Here is a 24932-nt window from a genome sequence, read left to right on the forward strand (position 1 = left end):
CAAGAACTTTATTTCTTATCCTAAGAAAGACATGCATTAAGCAAGCAATATTCATTAAAAGGATAGATTTTTGGATAGATTTTCTTTTCATGGTATTTAAAATGCATTAAAGAAAACTATATATAAAATTAGGTTTTAGTACTGCAAATGTTAATACAAAAAGTGTATACATATCAAAAGAAAAGTCCTGATAAACCAAAAGCCAAAAAAAATTTCTAAACATTAAGACACAAACAGATAAAGACTAGTATACTTAGCCAAAGAAGTTCAGATTGAACTAAAGCACATTAAATATAATCATCAAATATTTTTTCCTCACATCATTAAGAATGTTTTTGTTCTGTTTTAAGTAATATTTGCATACATGGCCAAAGAAAATGGGGATAGTGATATCAGAAATAGGTCTTTCTCCCTAACATACCATATTCTGACCTCCAATCACCAATGGCAACCAATCCGTAAATCATTAAAAATTCTGATACTAGTGTCCCAGATATATTCTGTTTCTTCTATTCCCTTACCAAATTCTCAATGTTTTGAGAAAGTATTTCATTTTTCTTCATAACATTTATCACTCTATACTATATTTATTCACTTACTTAGGGTCTGATCTCTCTACAGAAGTCCTGTTTTTCTCTGTATACCTAGTACCAATAATAACATCTAATATATAGTATTTAGTATAAAATTTGTTGGATATATGAATAAGTACATCCTATACTCCATCTGTACTTATATATTTATTTACCTCATTTATTTGAACAGCTTTATAGTAGTCTGTTATCCTGATATATCATAAGTGAATCAACCCATCTCTGCTGAAAGGCTTTGGGGTTGTTTTGGACAATGTTTCAAGAAGGGAAGAACCTCAAAGTTCTAGTCTAAATTTCTGATTTTAGAGCTAAGGGGGAAAATTCAGAGGTGAAAGATTTTGCTGAAGGTTGAACAATTACTAAATGTCAGAGTTGGGTCCAAACCTCAGTTTTATGAAATGCAGTGTTCATGTTATTTACTTGCATATACTATCCCAATTACCGCTAGGGGGAAAAGGCACATAAGGGTTTAACTAAAGAAACATAAAATATACCCAGACTCCAAACCCTACATCAGCCTTCCCAGTCCAAACTAGAGAAGAAATCTGAAAACCTTCATCAGTTAATTATTAAAATACAAAACATTATTATTACTGGTTCTACTCAGAACACTTTAACTTCCTCATATTTTTTTAAAAAGTTTTTAGTGTTCTTTTTATTACTCACATTCATCATGTTTATAAACACCTTTTATTATACCAGTAACTGAAATATTAGACATTTAACTCTAAATGTTACTTCTTGCTACATTACTCTCAAAAAACAGTTTTATATGGATTTTTTTAAAACAATATATAAAATGTTTTGCAACAAACAAGTAATAACAGTAAGCAAAAGTTGTTTTTTAATGTTGTCAATTATTGCCTTAAAAGATAATAGTCCTTCCTCAAATCTGTACTAGTAAAATGCACTGCCTGATATTTAACCAGTTATTCTTCAAGGAAAAGAATTATTATATCTGAATAAACTGCCTTATTTTTCTCAGAGTGTTTTTGAACTCATTTCTGCTAACAAGCTAAGGAGAAAAGCAAGAAATATTCAAAATAAAAATATTCGTCTATTTAAATCCTTCTTCCTATTTGCTGTTTACAAAAATTACCCCCAAACTCACCCATTTTGTAGCAGAAGGTATCACCTTGGAATAATCTTACATTTCAGAAGTTGGCATCACCAAACTGGGCCATCACAACATTGAATCTTACCACTTTCTCTATCTTCTGACAGATCCCAACTGTCGCAACTCAAAAGAGATCATGCGCCAAACCTCAGGGATTGTTAAGCCAGCAAAAAATGCCCAGAGCAGTCATGCTGCAGTCCAGTTATTGTGGCTGCAGTGACTTGGCCAGAGATGCTTTGGCTCTCACTTCTGAGACTTTTACTGTAAAGCTAGGTGAAATCTGGTATTCTAAAGCCCCAGGGGATTCAATAGCCAGGATGTCTAACTAGCAGCAGTGCAATGACAAGTTAATATTTATAATGAGACCCAAAGAGTCTGCCAAGATCCTGAAAAAGCTTTTCAAGTTTAATAAAATGTAATCATGTTTAAGATATAAAACTATAATCTACAAAGGTATTCATAGTGTATTTGTTAAATGTAGTCAGTAGATCAGAAAGAATCCTCTGTTTAGTGTGTGTGTGTGTGTGTGTGTGTGTGTATAAAACCTGTTTATATATATTTAAATATGTATATTTACATATACAGATTAAGTATCCCTTCTTTAAATGTTTAAGTGTTAAGATTTTGGATTTTTTCAGATTTTAGAATATTGGTATATACATAATGAGATATGTTGGGCACGGGATCCAGTCTGAATATGAAATTCACTTATTGTTCATGTACACCTTATATACATAGACTGAAGATGATTCTACACTTTATTTTTAGTGTTCCAGAGTACTGACTGTGACCTCTCACAAAGTCAAGAGTGGGATTCTTCATTTGTGACACTATTTTGGTTCTCCAAAAATGTCAGTTTTTGGAGAATTTCTGATTTTTTGGATTAGAGATGCTCAACCTGTATTGGCTTCTTATTGCTATTCAAATATTGTTTGAAAAAAGAAAAAACAAAATGGAAGATCTGATTCCCCAGCCGAAGAAGGGAAGAAAACAATCATTTTTAATAAGTTCCTAAAGCAAAACTGGCTGACAATTCCAATCAGAAATGGATTTAATTATTAGCAATCATCAAAATTTTAGTTAGCACACTTACATTATGTTCCTTTATTCCAGTTAAACCTTTAGAACAAAAATGAAGCCAATAAAGAAAAAAAAAATGCCATAGAGCTAAGGTGACCATAAATAGTATACAGACTTGCAGAATCAGGACCTGACTTTCAACACCTCTTAGCTCAGAAGTTATAAAACTATTAGCTATAAAAACATATTTGGTACACACAATGGAGCAGTCAGAAAGTATCTTCTAGGGTCTGGGGCCGTGGCTCAGCGGTAGAGCGCTTGCCTAGCATGTGCGAGGCCCTAGGTTCAATCTTCAGCACCACATAAAAATAAATAAAGTAAAGGTATTATGTCCATCTATAACTAAAAAAAAAAGAGAGAAACAAATATTTTTAAAAGTATCTTCTAAAAATTTGAATTTATTGTCAGCATTTTAAAATCAGAATATTTCACAGTGAAATTGCAGATTTCCAACTTATCTTTAAAAATGGGTGAGGGGCCTATCAATATCAAGCCAGCCTTTTATTTGTCTACAATGAAGTGAATCATAGCATGCTCTGTGAAATAAATACTATTAGGAAAAATTACTTGCTCTAGATGGAGAAACAGCAAATGTTTTAGGCTTTTCAAAGAGACAATATTAAAAATATCACATAAGTCCTTATATAGTCATTAATAAAAGCCAGTGAATTGAAGACTGTAAAATAACAAGATTTGCAAGCTCTACTCTAAGACATTTTTTTTTCCTTTCATTAAAGAGTTACATGTAATTGGTAGAGATAGGGAGAGATTTAAATAACTGTCAACTTTTTCATTTCTGTGTAATTACTAAGTAAATTTCCAAGAAATAAATGTAAGAAGGACATAACCATTAACTCAGACACCCTAAATTGAAGAATAACAGAAACAAAATCTGTATGAGAACAAGTATACAAAATAAATGTAACTGTCCATATCTGGGGGGGGGGGGGAAGAGGCTACTAAGCAAATTAATATTTCAAAATGACTTGGGAGGTAATCGTCTAATTTTATATGTAGAGAGAGTCCTTGATTCAACCCACAGCAAGCTGATACTATTGCATAGGCAGGTTTGAAAGCCAACAATCAGGAATATTTAAAAGGCCACATTTGAAATTATTTTCTAGGATTAAAATAGTTCAGAAATAGCTATTTGAAATAATCCCTGAATTGCTAATTATAATTAGACATTAGAAAACTAATGTCTAACTTTTCTAGAAGGAAATGCTACCATTCATCCCCTCCAAAGTGCTTGATAATCAGGACAGCACTGGTCAGTGGGCAAAACAACACTAATACCAGCAACAAAGGGCAAATGTCACAAAGATGAGATCAGCAGGTAGATCCTAATCTGATGGTTAGAGCTCCTTTAATAAGACAAATGACCCAAGTTATCTCTGCTGGACAATCTTTCCTTAATTCAGTTCCTAATGAATGTGAAAACAATGGATAGACACATTTCTTCAAAACAACACCATAATCTACATGTTTAAAATCTACTCAGATTCATGGGGCTGGGGATATAGTTTAATTGGTAAAGTGCTTGCCTCACATGCACAAGGCCCTGGATTCAACCCTAGCACCATGGGGGAAAAAAAAAATCTATTCAGATTCTTCCCAGTTGTTATCAACTAATGACATTTTACTAAGTAGTATACTTTCTTATTCAACTTTTAAGTCTACTTATCACTTTATAGATTCAGCAAAGCCAAAAGGGGAAATTTTTTAAAAATTTTTTTACATTGAGATAGTCACAAAGTTGCCCGGGCTGGCACTGAATTTTCAATCATCCTGCCTTAGCCTCCCAAGTCTCTAGGATTACAGGCACGCGCCAATACTTCAAAAAGGGGGAAAATTTGTAAGATCAATCAGGAATATCTGGATATAGGGTAAGAATTGGATGGCATTAAGGAATTGCTTTTTTATTTCATTAGGTATGATAATGGTATAGTACATCTGAAAAGATTTTGAATTAATGGAAAATGACAAAATGTGTAGAATTTCCTCTAAAATAATTCAGGAAAAAGAGTAAAAAACAGATGAGACAAATTGGCAAAATAGTGATAATTGCCTGAAGCTCCTGATGGGTTCTATGAGCAAAAATAATCACAGGAAAAATAATTTTTTCAAAAGGACATAATAATAAATACAGTCCAAAACAAATAGCTATAGTTTATGTTAGTAGATTCAAATAAATATTTCCTAGGCAGTAAATTAAAGTTCCTAATTTTTAAAAAGTTACCATATTAACTGTTAGTCACAAGTGTAAGACAGAATCATTGTGACATGCGATACACTCACACTGGTCGTATCTGGGATACTGATGTTATCAACCTCAGAGACAACACTTCCCCTACGATTGGAGCGACTAAAATAATCAGCAGCAGAAACCTTTCAGTCAGAAAAAAAATGAGATGCTTTAAAAGTTAAGAAAAAAGAGAAGAAAAAGATAAAAACATTAGCCAATAAGGAGAAAGTTTGTTTAAATTTTGGTGTGTGATAAAATACCATGAAATGAAATAAGAAAATTTCACAATTAATACTCAAAAAAGTAAAAAGAAAAGAGAAGGGGTTCCTAAGTGGAATCACAGTTCCCTAAAATAAACTATTTTATTCATTTTAACTTGAATTCTATACTATAGATTGTTTACTGCCCGAGGGCAAGAAAATGTATGCTTAAGACATCTGTTACCATCAACAGGGGGTCTCTAGAACACTACTGAAAGCCTTTACTGTATTTCACAAAATTTATAATTCATTATAATACTCACTCTGTTGAGTACATACATGTTGAATACTATAGTATTTTCAAGGTACTTGCCAAAAATTTGACTCAATTTCCACAATACTCTTTTTCGTATTCCCCACGCCAGGGATTATAGGACAAAATAATGAAGGAAGGGAATCACACTGGTCTTTTTTGGGTTCCTCAAATTCACCAAGTTCTTTCCCATATAAATACTCAGCACTGGCCTAGAAAGTTCTTCTCCCAGCCCACTGAGCAGCTGACTTGTCCAATTTCAGGTGTCAGCTCAGAAGTCACTTCCTCGAGAGCTTTCTCTTACCACTCCATCCAAAGGACTACTCACATACAAACCTACACTTGTATGTTCCCTATCATATTGCCTGCTTTTTCTCTTTATAGTCACTATAATTTCTTTTCTTTTTGTTCCTTTCTTAAAAGCTTATTTCCTAATTTTTTTCACTAGCACATAAACTCCAATCATGTCAGAGGCTGACAACATTATTTGTAGCACTTAACACACTGCCTCAAATTCAAAAGATACTCCATTAACACTGAATTAATAATTTTTAACCTTGATCAGCTATTTCTTACCTCAGCTGACCATTTACCTTGCTTTAAAACTATTCTCCTTAAAGGAATTCAGAAGCCCAATTACAGAGACAAAACAGGCTTAACGGTATAAAGTTTTGCTAAGGATTAATACAATTAAGCAATGCTATTTTTATTCAAAACAATAGCATACTTGGACTCACATGTAGTAATTATCGGCACCTACTATTTCAGAATCTTGATAGGTATTTTCCACCTTGTCATTCATTTAATCCATATTAAGCCTGACTACAAAGATAGCCATTAACATCTCCATTGTAAATATTTAAAAACTGCTATCGGCACAACTATTAAGTAGCGAAGTGCATATGAGACCAAGCATCATTACATCAAAGCCCCTGCCTTTTCCACTCCATTGCCTTCTGAGGTGCTTTCAGATGTTTCGGTTTCTTCTTTCTCCTTTAGCTGTATGCATGAGCATTAATTAGTTGGCTAAGGTATCACAACTACTTTAATTAGGTAAATCAAATTTTGGCAACAAGTCTCAAAAACATTTGGTGTTCCCTTTCTTTATGAAAACTTTGGATTTATAATCTTTCACATAACGTACTTGCATTAAATGTCCTTGGTTTTTTTCTAAAGAAATCACAGCTTCCTAGGGCTCTTTATTCTAGCTCCAAGCTAACACACATCCTCAACAATGTAATTTCCAAATCAGTTCCTTAAATATCACAAAAATGTCATTAATTCTATAAATTTTCCTGCTTCATAAAATAACCTTCAACTATATCATTTGTATTCTAAAACAGATATCTGTTGCCTCTACAATTAATAATTAGTTGAATGTGTCAGACAAGAATTTTTAAAATTTGTGGTATTGGTAACTTTAAAAAGGTCTATTCATAGTCTCAAGAGCACACATTATTTGGCAAATTATTCATACAAACTAAATTTAAGGAAAATGTTCTTTCTGTCAAATGCAAATTTTACCAATAGATTTCATGTGATCACACACTGTTGTCATTTTAAAATTCATCATATTTGTTTGCATGCAAACCATGCTCACCACACTCTCCCTTCGCCCATGACTGGCACGATCAGAAGATAGAGAAGATACAATGCTCGCGGTGTCATCGTTGACCAACTATAGATATTAAATGCAGATAATGAAAAAGATTGAGTTTCACTACAGGTCTTACCTGATTGTAAGCATGATAGAGAAGGTTTGAGAAGCATACAAACACTCCATATAATTGGCACAATCTGTTGTGTGTCATTAAATAGAAAAGCTATTGCAAAGCATAATGAACTATCATTAAAAATCAAAAGCTATTTCCAAAAAGCATAAAAAATAAAGCAGAATTTTATACTGAAATTAAACAAAGTGGAAGACATGAGTAAAAGCCAAAACTAGCTAGGGATTTCATGCTTTTTAAACATCCAGATCCTTTGGGATCCTATCACAGAGCCAATAATTATATTCAATGTTTTAGTTTGAGAAAGGGGAAAAAAAATTTCAACATTCAATAATATGTATCAAAGACAGAATTTCCTACCAGCAAGGACACTGAAGTGATGAATCGTTTTTCCTTTTATTCATCCCTATGTAATTTGTAGAGATATATCTAATATTACCCTACATGGATGGGGCAATCTTCTTCCTGCTTCCCCATTCTGACATCACTAGGAAACCTTTCTGGCATCACAAAGTAACTCTGAATCCAAGTTGCAAATGAAATAGGATATAGCCAGCTCACAAGGGCAAGGTCCTACACTTTTGACTGAAACTACATTATCAAGTTCTATTTGCAAGGTGCCACCAGTCCTGGAACATTAAAAAAATGTTACCAGGCCCAAAAATTGACAAGCAGAATTTTATTACTAAATGGGTTAAAAATAAACTTCCTCCTTATGTGAAAAGTCTTTATATCCTTAAACATCTATGTATAATTTTTTATAAATATAGGAATGGCATTTTTGAGAACTGCCACTTGGACATGGCAGAAATGAACCAAAGATAATTTTAAAAGAAAGCCCACAGAGCTCATCTATTCCATTCCACAAAGTAAATCTTTGATAATAAACTGATTAAATAATTTCCCCAGTTTTGACATTATTGAGAATAATAAGGTAGATTCTAAAGTCATCATTTACCTTTGGGAATGTGAATGAATATAGCCTTTTATTGACGATATGGTAATATGCATCATAATTAAAAGCATATACTCTTTAATCCTATTATTTCATGATGTGCAGATTACCTTGAAGATCCATTCATAGAAGTACTTAATAATATAAATGGATAAATGTATATTTATAGATAGCACATTTATTTACATGTATTATATAAAGTGTACATAGCACATTTATTTACATGTACTATATATAGTGAACACAGAAGTCCACAATAATACACATAGATAAGTATATATATAGTTCATTATAAAACTGTTATAGGAGCAAAAATCTGACAACCTTAATTGCCTATGAATAGGGAATGATTTTTAAAATGTATACCTATGCATTAATGGAATAAAACTGCCATTAAAAATAATATGCTAATATGAAACTATCTCTAAGAGGCATTAAGTGAAACAAGTAAGGGACATGGCTTACTTGTTAAAAAAAATTTAAAGTCAAAAAAAGAGTGAAATAAATCTCTATGTTCTGATATACAAAGATACTTTAGAGAAAACGTCAAGGAGCAGTATGTGGTATATAGGAATCTATTTGTGTTCAAAATAAAAAGCACTCATATGTGCAGAAAATATCCTGAAAGGTATTATAAAAACAGAGGCTCCTTTTGGGTATTGGAAATGGGGAGGAAAGGACCTGGGGAATTTTACTTCAGACTTTCCTTAACTGATATTATTTTTGTAAAGTCTGATATTCCACAAAGACTAGGTAACTAGATTTATTCCAGTTTTATTTTCCATAAATATATGAAAAATTATATATATATATATATATATATATATATATATATATATATTGGCTTGTTTTATTTCTTTTCCTTCCCCTCTACTTACAAAAGTGCTGGTGAGCAAGTGAAATGGCACAAGACAGAAGTTCAGATAGAAATGAAAAACAAAAGGTAACCAACCAAACACTGAATTATCCCCACTTAGAAGATAAGAAGTTTCACAGAAATGAGAAATACACAATCTTAAAATTTTCTTAATGACCATGATTCAAGACTCACTTGAGAAATTATGTGCTAAGGAGAAATTAGTGCTTCATTTTGTGCAGTGAGGGAGCATCATAATCCATGCTCAAAGCAGTGAAACACACCACATTCTTAATATTCTAAACTGTGAATGCAGGTTAACGAAACAACCAAAAGTTTCTATAAAACATGCAAAGAAACTAGACAGCTCACCACAGGACTGCTTCGGGCTGAACTTGTTCTTGATGAGTAAGAACTGTATTCAGATGGCTATAAAGTTTCCAAGAAGAAAGGTTTTATAATAATGATCAGGTCCTATTTCTGCTGAGAATACATTAATGGCCCTAGACCTAACTTGACCATGATCCCCAAGGCAAAAGGTAACTATTACTCTCCGGTCTGAAACAAACAGCCCATAGAAAGAGAGAGAGGAGAGAAAGGGGATGCCCTGAGAAGTGCTGCTCAGAACTTCAGGAAGAATTAATGAGCAAGAAAAGAGGTTTCCCTACTTATTTCTCTCATATTTCAAGTCATGACTGCTAGCAGGCACCTTCTCACAGCGTGGGTGAGATTCAAGACTGGCTAACTGAGTGAGTGTTCACAGCTTGTTAAGTAATTACAGGTCAGATTGAGTGATTTTTTCTTTGTAAGTCAATAGTACCCTCCTACATCTCCCTGCTCTTCACGACTTCCCCATTTAGACTTACAGTTCGAGAACTATAAGGGTTATATAATCCACCATCGTAGAATGATGCCTAAAGAACAAAAGAAATACCATTTATCTATTGTACATCAAAGTTATTTTGAAAATGTCTTAACTTTTTTTTTTTTTGAGTACTCAGTTCCCAAAAAAGTTTTTAAAAATGACATAAGGGTATAACTTTCCCAAGTAAAGACTAAAGGCTACCAAAACATTCATTGATATACACACAACAATCTCATCATAACTTTAAATTTGTACTTCATTAAAAAAAAAAACACTGACTTTAGCATTTTCTTTCATCATCATGTAATAAAACTAGAAGAACCAATATTTAGTTATTTATTCTCTCTAAAGAGGAAATAGAGCAGAAAAGGGAAATGAAGTACAGAGAACATTTTGCCCACTATCACAATAAAATTAAGTTTTCCCAGTCCACTAGCATAGGCCATGACACAACAAACCACAGCTTAAAAGCCACCAACCAACAATTCACATATTACAGAGAGCTACTGCTTTTGTTTTTCTAGCCAGCTTGCTTTATCAGATCCTAGATTAATATGGCAAAGGTTGTAGCTGTTCAAACTAAAATATGACATCCCTTTCATAGGCAGCCATCTCACACTGTGAGTACATGGAACCCATGCAAATCTATCTTCTCAGTAGAAAGTGGATTCTAAAAAAGACTACCAACTATCAGCAGTACCTACCTCTGAGAAGGGAATATGCTTATTTTTAATGCCCTACAGTTTTGTACTTTAAACACAGGCAGCACATTATGCAGTACACATGTCATTAAAGCCATGTGTTCTTGACTATTTTGGAGGAAGGCTATCAAGCCACAGAGTTAGCCCATGCCAGCTGCCCCACCAGCACTGCACACACTGGAATAAGAAAATACCAACCAGGCTGGCACTTCTCAGCAGACCAGAATTTGCAGTAGGGGAGGCCTATGAAAAAAGTGCATTATTAAACCTAAAGAAAAGCTACTGGTAACTTGCAGGTAACACACTCCCCCAATAGTACTAACCCTGTGACTCTTAGATGTTGCCAGAGGGTCACTGCATAGGGAAGAAGACTGTTGAGAAAGAAAGACAAAATAGATAAACAAAAACAAAAACAAACTGGTCCCACCATTATGAAAGCAAAAGATTTCAGTTTATGATTTTATACTCCATAATTCATTAGTGATTCCTGAGTGGTTAGGGTAGTTTAGGAACACATGAATTAAAAAAACTTTAGTCCTTAGAAATCTTCTTGAACACCACTGTAAATGATAAGAAAGAAAAACACTTGGACCAGTCTTTTATAAATGTGTCTATGTCCTTTAAACACTATTGTTAGGATATGAGATAGGAATCTAAGGAACCACTGAGAAACAGAGAGCACTGCAAGTGGTAACCACATCCGGTCATTAGCAGCTCCTGTGATATTTTCAGTGATTTCATAACAAGACTCCTAATGGGCTTAGGCTGTTTTGCAAGGAAGCAGATAAATGAGTTTTGAGTTATCACTACACACATTCTTTTTCAAATACATTAGAGAACCTATATTTCAAAACATGCTGTGGACAAAGTGCCTTAGTTTAATCAGCTATAAATTATACCAGTCACAATGAATCCATGCACTACAAGGGCACAATATTTTTTTTTAAAGGAACTAAATCTCTCTTTTCTGATGTCATCTGAGGATACAAGTTCTCAGTTCTTTTCACCAAAACCAATGAAGTTTTGTATGCAGGTTTATAAATTATTCTTTTTCCAGTACTGACTTGCATACACTAAGCAAGCTCTCTACCACTGAACTAGACCCTCAGCCCTGAATTATTTTCAATGTACTGTGTGTCATATATTTAACGTGTTTCAAATGTGTGATCTGTTAAATACATTGGGAAAAACAAGATTCAACACTGGAAACCTAATTACATTCTTCTCATCTCGTGTAATTTATTCTTTCACATGCAAACTTTACTAAAAGGGCACCCATTGTGAAGCACATTGATGCCTACAACTTATTTTGAAATGCTTCAAAAAATAAGATGAATCAATGGATGGATACAGGAATGGAGAAATAAATAATTATGTGATAAAGGAAATATAATAAATTTTATAATCTAAGTGACAGGTATGGGATGTTTACTATATAATTCTTTGAACTTTTGGTACATTTAAAATTTTCACTTAAATTTTTTTTTTGGGGGGGGGGGAAATGGAACTGATTTATAAACAGGGTGATTCAATAATCCCCACTGTTTGAAAGCACACTCACATGGACTACATGAAGTCAGTTACCAAAAATGGATTCAAACACAGTCATTCCCATATTAGTTACAACTAGTCAAAATGCAAATGAGGAATTAGAAAGTTAAAAGTGGATAAAACACAAGAAGTCAAAAAACTTTAGACAGACCCGAGTGTAGTAAGCAGAGGTGGGTTTGCTATGTCTAAGACTGCTATAGTTTCTCTGATCAAAGTAGAGGCCACTCTGAAAAAAGCAAAATGAAACACATTTTTCTTAGATTAAATGCTGTTGACCAAACAACACACAGGGGCAAAACCTGACATTGCCAACTTCCTTCTCCAAAACAATGTCTTTAAAGCATTGGATCATGCTAAAAAAAGTCAAAGCAATAATTATTTCAAGTCTCTCAAAAGAGATTGGTATTAGGGCTGGGGTTGTGACTCAGTGGTAGAGCATTTGCCCAGCATGTGTAGGCATTGGGTTCAATACTCAGCACTGCATACAAATAAATGAATAAAATAAAGGTCCATCAACATGTAAAACAATATATAAAAAAAAGAGATTGGTATTAAAACATAACTATTTTCAAACTAAGTCATTACTAATTTTTTTTGAGAGAGAGAGAGAATTTTTTTAATATTTATTTTTTAGTTTTCGGTGGACATAACATCTTTGTATGTGGTGCTGAGGATTGAACCCGGGCCGCACGCATGCCAGGCGAGCACGCTACTGCTTGAGCCACACCCCCAGCCCCATTACTAATTTTTATTACTTTAAAAAACAAGAACTACCTCCGAAAAAAATGAAATAAAAATAAGCGATTTATTCTCATGTCATACTTAAGAATGTCCTTGAAAACCTAGGACAACTGAATAATTACCACTGTTATAATCCATTTGGCAAAGCCACAGAAATGATTAAAGAGTTATTTGGTTCCAAACTTTTCCTCATCCCATTATTTGTCAAAATAAATTGATCAAATTAAATTACAAGAAAGAGAGTGCAATATGGTTTGGCCTAAAACATCAATGGCAAATTCATTTTTAATACACTATACAATAGTTTTATACAACACAGTTACTTGAGAAATCATCTATAAAATTTCCTCTAGTCATCTTTTTTACTCAAGGTTAAGAAAATATATGCAATCTCTGACTTAAACGACTTCCCTCTCTACTGTTGACACTGCAATCAGGGATATCCCTACTCTTACCCAAACCCTACCCCTCCTGCCCAGGCTTTCCTGCACCACTCCCAACTCACACCCCCCAAGGAAGTGCCATCGCTCACCTTTCCCCAGAGCTCCCAATACCCAACCATCCAAGGCCTCTCTTAAATCTCTCATCCATTACATTCTCACTCCCACTAGACAAAGCCAGCCACCCACCTCCCCACGGTAACCCTAAAATAGCAGGGAGCTTGGGAACTGTGCTTCTTTTACCAGTACAACATCAGCAAAACAGGAAAAAGGCATTCCTAGTGTCTCAGGTGGGCATTCTGAAGATGATTCCCCACTAAACTAGATATTTAGCAAAGGTGGCTAGCATGGAAAAAAAGGTAGTTTGCAGCTTAGTTACATTACAGGTTAAGAAGTTTTCTGTGAACTAGGGAAACTGTCATTACATACTTTATTGTTTCCACCAGAAAACTCATTCCAAGTTTCAAAACAAAACAAATTTTCAAAATGAAACCTACCATAATTCCATAATCAAATCAATTATAAGTTCTAAAATAAGGATGAAAAACCTCACTATTCTTGAGGTATACTTCAAAAGATAATTCATAAATGAAAACACCTCATTCATTAGCTTCTTGTGATACCTTACTAACCTAATTCTAGCCCCAAAGGTTGGCATATGCTAATCCAATATTAAATCTTACAAGTAAAAACAAAATCACTTCAAAAGTTTCTGGTAACTCATCTTTCAGCATATTTTCAAGTTCCAATTATGCCTTAAGGGCATACCAAAACAAAACCAAAAACACCAAAGCAGTCATAATTCTTACTTAAAGTAATCAGTAAATTATGATATGTGACACAACAGAACTAACCAGTGGGTCTTTATGAAAATGAGAAGATCGCTTCTTCGTTCCATAAGAGTGACTGTAAGAATGATTCTGGAAGTAAATATTTTAAGTTAATGTCAATGATCACATAGTCAAGTTTTTTAAACAATTTTTAAAAATTTGTCTTAAAATTATATGAGATACATAGTAGTAGTATTCATGCAATCCATTTCCCATCCATTAATAAATGATTCATTGCACTTGGCATGGCTAAGATACCTGGCCTCTCTACACATCTACATCCACCCTCACTTTCCAGCATCCAGCTTAGTGTCTAGTCAGCTATAAAAAAACTTGATTAGGGCTTAGAGCTAGTCAGGATGATGGTGGGTACCTTTACCCCACATCTCAATTGAGTCCCTTCATTTTCTTTATAAAAGTATAGATAACAAAAGACTCCAACTCCTTCTATAGTCCTCTTTCCTAAAGCCAAAAGCAATCCTTTATATAAACCAAATCAAATTGAAAAACAAACAATGTAACATTTCACTGCCCAGGACAATACTCATTAACTCAGTTAGTGGTCCTACAGCATGTACTGCTCAGGAGGAATAAAGCCAAAATGGTACAGACTGCCCCAAGTAGCAGCAGCATTACTAAATGATCACATTATACAAGGATCCTCAGAAATGAAGGCTGTTTTAATATATAACTTCTCCAAGAAGCATAGAGCCAAGTGTAGAGAGGGGAATACTAAGAAGTCTACTGGCAGACAAAGAAATCCAATACAGGGAGCCAGGCACAGTGGTGTATGCCCATAATCCCAGCAACTCAGGAGGCTACTAAGGCAGGGGATTACAATTTCAAGGTCAGCCTGGGCCAGACTATCTAAAAATAAAATAAATTAAAAAGTCTGGGGATGTAGTTCAGTGGTAGAGCACTCCTGAGTTCAAGTCCCAGTGCCTTAAAAAAAAATGTATATGTGTGTGTATATAGAGAGAGATACATATACATATATAAATGTACATATATAAATATACACATAAAATAAATATATATAAATATATAGGTATGTAAAGTGTGTTTATCTATCAACAGCCAACAACTATATAACTATAAATAGCAAATAAAAAAAATGAAGATATTGTGTCCAACTACTAAAAAATATATATTAAAAAATTAAAATTAAAAAAGTCAACAACAGACTGCTCTAGAAAAACTATTTGACATGCACAGCTAGATCCTGAATCAATAATTATAAACCCAGTTTTCTTTCATTATTGAACATGCACCTTTCCTTCTATACATTAGTGTGACTATTTTAAGAGATGTCTAGGTAATCTAGAAACTCGAGCAACCTGCTTACCTAATATTAACCCCAGGAAAACAATCTATAGCTTAACTACTTAACTAATATGACATTACCAAATCAAGCCAAAATGCCTGAACATCATTAATGCCTAAAACATCATCTATCACTGTTGGATACTTTCTATTCACCAACCTCATGCCCGCTAGCTTGTGACACATAACATGAAACAGGCCTGGGGAGCAGAATGTGAATCAAACACTGTTAGAAACATGTCCTCCAGGACAATGAGTGTTATTAAGGGAGTGGTTCACTATTTTAAGAAATAATATTACTACCAATCTTAATCTTGAATAGGGAATCAAAACATTTTTATATATACTAGAAATTCTAAAGAAAAAAATTACTATTTACATAATAAATTATGCCACCATTACAATAATTTTTGCTTGTTAATCACACATTTTCCCCAGAAAATCATAAGAAAACCATGAAAGTTAGTCAATCTATGCTTACTAATAATTGGTATTTATGAAGCAAAACTCCACACTTAACACAAAGTCATGCACTACATACTAATGATGAAAGTCTTGATGATCTATCCTTGAGAGTATCATACTTGATTTCAGGAAAAGATGAAAGAATGGTTGTATTTCCAAAGTAAAGAATATAAAAAAGAAGATGGGGGAAAAGTAACATTTGCAGGTTAAATTCCAGCATTATTTTAAAGACAAAAAAAAAAAATCATCAAATACAAAAGCTATTACATTTGAATTAAAGAATTTTCTTCCCCTTAATCGTTCCTAGTATAAGTTATTGCTGAACTGTATGTGTAATTACAAATGTATGTTCAAAGATGGGCATAGTGGATCACATTTATAGGCCCAGCTATGCAGGAGGCTCAATAAAGGAATGCTTACGATAAAGGAATGCTTACGCCCAGGAGTTCAAGGCCAGCCTGGGCAATAGAGCAAATATCTTAAAATCCCCACCTCTTAAAAACTATCAAAAAGAAACAATTTATTTTTCTTTCAAATATCAAATTCATAATCAGTAATGGTGAGATGATTCAATCTCAGTATATTATAACACAAAACCTAAGGGAGCCTTCAAAAGTAAGGATTACATATACTGAAGTCAATGATACTTTTAGTTACATGACTATTACTATCACTTCCCACTATTTGAAAAATGGCAAAAGCAGGGAATGAACAGGCAATGAGGCAAGACCAGGCTTACAAAAGAACCACTGCAGCAACAAAATGCAGAGCATTCCCTTGGATCTACTCTAAACACACACCTGATAAACTTATTTCCTCAAGAAAATGCTAAACAATATGAGAAACTTGGTCATAGCAAAATATGGAATGCACAGAATACAATACAAATGTGACATTAAATATAAATCAAAGAAAATATACAAAATTCATGATAAAAACCACAAAATCCACAATTAATCTAGGGTCCTTTAAAAAAGTAAGGGTTGAGGAAGTAACTTAATGGTAGAGTGCTTGCCAAACTACACGCAAAACACTGGGTTCAATCCTCAGCACTACACAAAATAAATAAATAAATGTTTAAAAAAAATAAAAACCACAAATATAAAAATAAGATAGTATGTGTGATACCAAAATTTCAAATCCAAGAAAATGAAGTAAATAGTAACTACACAAAATGGTGGTTTCCTAACATTTTTTAAGCCTTCTAGCTTACATGTTTAAAGTCATCTTACCCAGCACGTCAATGTATAAAATAAATAACAGCAATGAACAAGTTCTTCAATTATTTTAAACACTAATTGTTTGGTTAAAAAAAAAAAAAAAACCTTTATGACTCTTACATCCATTTAGGATTTTATAGAATGCTAATCAAAAATCTGGTCTAAAGTAATGTTTTCCTAATTACAGGTTACAAGCCAGTCATGAAATCAATTTAGTGGTTTCAACTACCATTTTAGAAGATAAAATATTAGAAAGCATTGAGCACATTAAAAGTTAACATTATTTTGTGAAACTTTTGTTTCAATAATATTTTTCATATATTTGTATATTCATATACACACATCCAGGGATCTGCATTATATACTAGATCATGATATAAAAAATATTTCTTATTATAACGGCCGCAATTCTAAAAAGCTTAAAATATATTAGAAGACCAGACTATACAATCTACTTCTTATATAGCATTAATATAATAGTATGAACAGAACAAAGTCACGCCCTTCGTGCATGATAAATTGGTCATTTACAACGCAGATGGCAGAAACATCAAAAAATGCAATTCATAAAGTATTAGGTTAGGAGAACAATTTTACCATTGGTTTAAAATTATTAAAAATGTTATTGCTATATCAAAAAATACTTGAGCAAATTTCTACATGTGTGTGCTTTTTCTTTTTCTTGCAGAAAAGCAAACAATAAGGAGTGTTATTGTTGCATATGTAACAAAATTTTCTAAAATGCATACAGGTGTGCATTTGGTAAATGATGTACAATGGTAAAATATGACTTCATGGTGAGAGATGTTTCTCAGAAAATAAAGTTCCTTTTCTACAGAAGTTTCATTTACTTTTTTTTCTCAATTAAAATATCTTAAGTTAAAAAGATATACCTTTAGTATAACTAAAATACCTTTAGTTTAAAAAAAAATCCATGGCTCAAAAAACATATTACTCAAGTCACACCTCTAACATATAAATGATTCTATCTCATCAATAAGATAAATTCAGCGAAGAGAAAGAACATATCTTCTTATACTCTTTGTTGTACCAATTGCATTTTGCATAGGAATAGATTTTTAACAAACTGAACTGAAAAATTTATCTGTTATAATTCTTTCTCCAAAATATAATGCAAAAGTTCGGCTGGTTTTAAAACTGCTCAGTCTATCTGGTACGGGTATACATCATAACTGCCACCAGAACAACTGGGCAAACGAAAAGAGTTTTGCTTAATAAGTGAAAGTTGCTATTTATGTTGCTTAAAAACAAATGATGTATCAAAGGAAGGAAAATTGGGGATATTAAGGGTGCTAGCTAAAACATTTCCAAATTTGCTATTACAATCTATTTAAAAGAGGAAAAAAAAAAAACCTCCAACTTTCAAGAGAAACCTGCCTGAAAATTTTCACATGGAAACAAAATAAAGTAGAGCAAAAGGTTGTAGAAACAAAGTTCAGCAAGTGTCAGTTTTTATCAGAATGCACCTATTACTCAAACCCCAGGACACTGAAAATCAATGAATGTACAGAACTCTATCACCACACATTTCTGGATTACACACCATGATGTCTCTCCTCTTCAGTGTACTGGTTCTGCTCCAAAGTGTCCCAGTAATATCCTTTGATGGGTTCTTTAGTAATATTAGACAGTATAGCAGTAAATGACAAAAAATAAATTATAAGGATATTTTAAAAACTAAATTCATTGAAATTATATCAAGGCTATTAACATATAAATAGAAACTAAAAGTAAAAATCTTTACCCAGGAGAAATGGCAATTATTCCTCCCAGTGTAATTCAAGATCATATCATTTTCTAATTTTGGATCTCTACCTTATTGCCCTCTAGTATTTCAATACACAAACCAATAACCAAGCATTTCTACCCCATCTTCAATACTGGAACTGAACTCAAGGATACTTGAACACTTAACTGTATCTCCAGCCTTTTTAATTTTTAATTTGGAAACAAGGTCTAAGTTGTAGAAGCTGGCTTCAAACTTGTGATCCAGCTACCTCAGCCTCCTGAGTTGCTGAGATTACAGGCATGCACCACTGAGCTGATCATAACCAAGCATTTTTAAGATTAATTTTAAGGCAGCCTTTAATATTCCACACTGCTAATGATCTCATCATTACACATAACTAATAGATACAGATTGTCTCAATAATAAATTGAGGTTTTGATTTATTCTCCCTCCCCTAGCCCTACCATTCAGTCTTGAACTAATTTTGCTTTTTTTAAAATACTAAATCTATAACATTAACACCAACATTTCGAGCTCAAATAGCTTCTGGCAAGTCACCTTTCAAAAGGGTAATATCTGCGAGGTAACTGAACAAAAGGATAAAATCATAAATGCAGCTGCCTCACATCCAGATCCTATTAAGGTTCTCACACCAAATATGAGGTTCAAAAAAGTATTAGACCTCCTAATACATAGCTTGTAAGTAAAGTTTTTTTAAAAAAATAAGGGGCAGAGGGCTAGAGTTGTGGCTCAGTGGCAGAGTGCTTGCCTCGCATATGTGCAGCACTGGGTTCGATCCTCAGCACCACATAAAAATAAATAAATAAAGATATTGTGTTCATCTACAACTAAAAAAAATATTTTAAAAAATTATATGGTAAAGCAGAAGAAAATTCTGGCCATCATTTATTACATTTATTTACACAGAGGACAAAAGTTGTCTAACATATTCAGCTTAGCAGATAGCTATTTTAAAAAGCAAATAACCAGAGACTAAAGGTGTAGCTCAGTGGTAGAATGTATGTTTAACATGTTCAATCCACACCCAGCACCCTGTCCCCCGAAAAAGCAAACAATCTTACGAAAACTTAGAACTCCCAATATTATCTAGTTAAAACAGGAAAAAACTCAATTGTATTTCTTTTAAACAATATAATGAGTGAGCATTCTGACTTATTTCTGGGAATGTCCACATATCTCCAGTGTGTTTAATGTATACACTTAGAGATAACAGAGTACCATAGTCTCCTCTAGGGTGTAAAACTTCTATTACTCTTCAAGTTCACACATTGATTTTTTTTTTTTTAATATTGAGAACTTTATCCCATAGTAACAGATTTTCATTAATTATTATGGTGGGGGAAAAAACTGACCCGGAACAATGGCACACCTATAATCCTAGCAATTCTGTAGGTTGAGGCAGGCACAAGTTTGAGGCCAGCCTTAACAATTTAGCAAGAACCTCAGTAACTCATTAAGACCCTGTCTCAAAATTAAAAATAATAAGGGTTGTGGGTGTGACTCAGTGGTAAAGCACTTCAGGGTTTAATCCTTAGTACCACAAAAACTGGTAAGTTAAAATTATCCTTACATTTGTTTACTAATACAATTTACACACACACACACACAAAATCAACTTCATTAGTCTACAGACACTCTAGGTAAATACCACCCTAGAAGCTTAATGGTAGATTTCTTTTTTGTTTATTTGTTATTTGTTTATTTAAGTCAAACTTGGTAGATTTTGCCATTTAAGTTATACTAACATAATCAAGTTTCCCTAATGTCATACAAATTTACAAAGAAAAAGCCTGATACCAAATATGTGAAAAATCACACTATGAATATAATAGAAAACAAAGTAAAAAGTTATACATTAAAAACAAGGAGTGGGGGCTTAGGTTGCGGCTCAGCGGTAGAGCACTCGCCTAGCATGCGTGAGGCACCGGGTTCGATCCTCAGCACCACACAAAAAGAAAATAAAGGTGTTGTGTCCATATACAACTAAAAATACCTACATTTTAAAAAGGGGGGGATTATTTTCATAGCCCCTGACATTCAACTTTGAAGCGTTTGTTAACTCACTACATGATTCTTTTCAAAGTATTTAAAAAAAAAAGTATCTCCTGAGGAAAGCATTAAGAAAGCATTTTCTTTCTGAAAAACAATCCACTTTTTTTTGGACTAGGGATTGAACCCAGCGGCACTCTACCACTGAGCCACATTCCCGGCCCTATTTTGTATTTTATTTAGAGACAGGGCCTAATTGAGTTGCTTAGCACCTCACTAAGTTGCTATGGCTGGCTTCGAACTTGAGATTCTCCTACCTTAGCCTCCCAAGCCGCTGGGATTACAGGCATGCACCACCACACCCAGCCTTGAAAAACCACTTTAAGCCACTGATTATCTTGGACTTTCTTGAAGATTTGTTAATATTCTTAAAATTCTAAAAAATATGTAACTAACCAAAATATTCATGATTCAAAAATTAGCCTATGCACTTACTCTAAAAAGAAAAAGATTACATTCATAAACAAAAACAACCAGCATGATAAACTATTTATGAGTACAAAGATGTCAATAACTAACATGTCAGAACACACTTATCATTATCACACATTATAAAAAAATAGGAAGAAAAATTAAGAGTTGGGGGAAAGTAATGAGAAAAAATCATTTTACTAATGAAAAATCTATATGTAAAAAAATATATTATATATGGCATTACCACTGTAAAAATTAAAAGCATTGATTTACTATAAAGCATAATTCCCTAAGAAAAGAGAGATGAGTGTTTAAGCACAATATGCAAGTATTTAAGGAGCAAATTCTCATTTCTTTTGATTTTTAATAACTTATGCTAAAACACCAGAACATTCTATAAACTATTAATCAAAATGTCAAAGCATAATTCCTATACATATGAAAAGCAAAGAATTTTTTAAATCAACAGCTCAAATTTTCCATGTAATAAAATTGTAATTAGCCACCCAAGCCTCAAAGCTACTTCCCATTTAATAAACCGTCACTTTTTAAAATATGAAAGTAGGCCATGCGCAGTGGCACATGCCTGAAATCTCGAAGTTGGGGAGGCTGAGGCAGGAGGATTATGAGTTCAAAGCCAGCCTCAGCAAAAAGTGAGGGGCTAAGCAACTCTTTGAGACCCTGTCTCTAAATAAAATATAAATTAGGGCTGGGATATGGCTCAGTGGTCGAGTGCCCCCTGGATTCAACCCCCCGATTCAGAAAAAAAAAAAAAAAAAGAAGAAAATATGAAAGTAGGAGAAATCTAAAAGTCATACCCAAGCAGATATTATTCTATAAAATCAATCTTATTATTTTGTGATAATTTTCTGAAATCAAAGGGCCTTGTATAGAAAAATAGAATAGATATGTTAATAGATGAAAATATTCAAGATTTTAAAAATGATTTACTTATAGCAATAATTTGAGAGAAAGCATCTTTTTTTTCCAGTGAAATAACTTTGACAATATTTCCACTTTAAAAAAAAAAAAGGAAAAAGAATATATGAACACTATCTGATTGTTTATATAACCACTGATTCTGAAGCAAGCTCACATATAAAAGCTTTGCTACTATGGTATGTAAACAACTTAAAATACCAACCCTGTGACTGCCAGGACTTCGGAAGGACAATGTATCCTCAACTCCCTGATAAAAATAAAAATAAACAGTACAAACTTGTGAGTGACTACATTAAATTAATGAAGAAAAGCATTAGGGACAAGTTTATATGTTATTACAAACCAGATAAGAACGGTGATGACTGGACCGGTGAGAATACCTGGCCCTTTCGGAATCTTCCTGGGAAAGGAGAAAGTACATGGAAGGTTATTCAATGAACAGACAGGTGTTTATCAGAAAAATGGAGCAAAAATCAGTAAATTAACAGTACAACATCTTAGCGCAGGCAGGTTTGGACAACTTCACTTTAAAAGCTGAGTTTGTGGCAATTGCATGCTTTGGTTAGAAAGCAGAAATAATGTTGGCAATTTTTATCATATGTATGTACAACTAACCACATGTAAGGTACTTTCTACATCTGACCAAAAGAGCTCAAGACACCAAGATAAATATACACAGTTATACTTAACAAACAGATGTTGAGCTCAGCATTAAAAATAGATGTTTAGCGGGGTGTGATGGCACACACCTATAGTCCCAGTGATTAAGGAGGCTAAGATAGAAGTACCACAAGTTTGAAGCCAGCCTTGGGAACTTAGTAAGACTCTAACCCAAATATAAAAATGGGCTGGGGATATAGCTCAGTGGTAGAGGCTTCAAACCCTAGTACCAAAAAATAAAAACAAAAACAAAGTAAAAGAAAAAAAAAACTACTTATGCTTAGAAAAACATCACATATTTTAAAGTTGATTAAATTATCAAGAGTCATACCTGATGTGGTTTATAAAGATTGACTATAGCTTAACATTAGTTGACTAAAGCATATATAATTCTAAATTTTTCCATATTCTGTTATTAGCAATGGAGCACTAAAGCCTGACACATGTGAAATCAAATGGCTAGCCCTAAGAACATTGTCACCTAAAACCAAAAGGAATTTCTGATATTTCATAATTTCAAAGTCAAAGTATTAAAGTAATTTATACTAAAAGTCTACACAAAATGTCTTAAGTAGATTCACTTCTGTCAATATTCACAATATCTTTTCCAAAAACAATCAATGCCACAACACCTCATGGCAATCCAGCATGATCATTTCATAAGAAGAACAAATACATGGGGGTATATATGACTATTCATTTCAAAATAGAAACAGTAATTCAACCAAAACATAATAGTATATTATCTCTTTTTGGTCATGATCTTTGAGTATAATTCCAAAAATATCCTGGTTGACATCTGCTATGTACATTGCCAAATTGATCAAATTTGCTCTGACATGTATTGATAAGCACCATTATGATTCAATGTTTCAATTTCCAATCGGGTGTTCTGATCGTTTAGATTCACATTTTCTGCTATATAACAGTCACATACAGGAACCAAGCATATTTCTTCATTTTCTTTATCCAGTTACACCACAAAAGTTTTGGGAGTATATGCATTAGCCTGGCAGGGTATACAGCTTAAACAATAACCAATGCCAGTCTGGTTAACTTGGTTAGTTTAACCAACCAGGAGGCAAATTTATTCTACATGCTCCTCTCAGCGAAATTAATTCTACATGCACCTCTCAATGTTATTTTGGGTATTAGAGTAATATTCAAGGTTTAATGTTCAAGCTTCACTTTATGTTAGCCTTTCTTCTCACTGTACCAACCACATAGGAGTATTTGTTTAAAAAAATCTAAAAAAGCATATTCCATCAAAGATGCAGCAAAGACAGTTGAATTCATATTTATTTTCAATTATTATTATAATTCTAAATTAATTTAAATACCTTATGAAGTTCAGATATACCTCTATATTTAAACAGTTTTTGGGCTGGGGGTGTGGCTCAGCAATAGAATACTTGCCTAGCAAGCAAGCACCAGGCCCCAGATCCAATCCCAGCACCATACACAAAAAAAAAAAAATGAACAGCTTTTCATTTAGCTCCATTTGAAAGCCTTGCTTAAAGAGACATCAGAAGACTGAAAAGAAAACATAACTCCCATATAGGCCAGGCAATTTGAAGAGAGAATACAGTTTATTCCCATAATCATAAACTATACCTTAAATAAGCACTATCCAACAGCCCTTTCTGAGAGAATGAAAGTGTTCTTTATTTGTGCTCTCATTACATGATAGCTAGTAGCCACATGTGTCTACTGAGCACTTGAAACTAAATTTTAAGTTGTACTTATTTTTGGTCAATTTAAATTGAAATTTAACACCTACACATGACTAGTGGCTACCACACTGAACAGAAGAACTTCTCTAAACCTAACTAAAAAATAAATGTTCAGGTAAAATAGTAAGGCAAGCTCAA

General features: G+C 33.3%; 1 protein-coding gene across 23 annotated transcripts in view; it reads right to left on the reverse strand.

The window, feature by feature from the left end:
* Lrrfip2 (LRR binding FLII interacting protein 2) overlaps positions 1–24932 on the reverse strand; it is an 86428-nt gene that overhangs the window by 32826 nt on the left and 28670 nt on the right. For 3 of the 23 annotated variants that reach the window (XM_071619799.1, XM_071619790.1, XM_071619786.1), the window contains 12 exons: positions 22745–22801; positions 22604–22648; positions 18790–18858; positions 16082–16123; positions 14242–14307; positions 12358–12432; positions 10979–11026; positions 10854–10898; positions 9956–10003; positions 9462–9518; positions 7149–7226; positions 5089–5178 (listed from right to left, as the gene is read on the reverse strand). The exons of 2 other annotated variants lie outside the window; for them this stretch is intronic. In XM_071619799.1, the coding sequence (XP_071475900.1) occupies positions 5089–5178; positions 7149–7226; positions 9462–9518; positions 9956–10003; positions 10854–10898; positions 10979–11026; positions 12358–12432; positions 14242–14307; positions 16082–16123; positions 18790–18858; positions 22604–22648; positions 22745–22801 (720 nt within the window). The remainder of the gene's footprint in view (positions 1–5088; positions 5179–7148; positions 7227–9461; positions 9519–9955; positions 10004–10853; positions 10899–10978; positions 11027–12357; positions 12433–14241; positions 14308–16081; positions 16124–18789; positions 18859–22603; positions 22649–22744; positions 22802–24932) is intronic. 18 more of the 23 variants (XM_071619860.1, XM_071619797.1, XM_071619838.1 and 15 more) reach the window with 15 other exon arrangements.

This window comes from Marmota flaviventris, chromosome 1 (genome assembly GCF_047511675.1).
Source record: "Marmota flaviventris isolate mMarFla1 chromosome 1, mMarFla1.hap1, whole genome shotgun sequence".
NCBI lineage: Eukaryota > Metazoa > Chordata > Mammalia > Rodentia > Sciuridae > Marmota > Marmota flaviventris.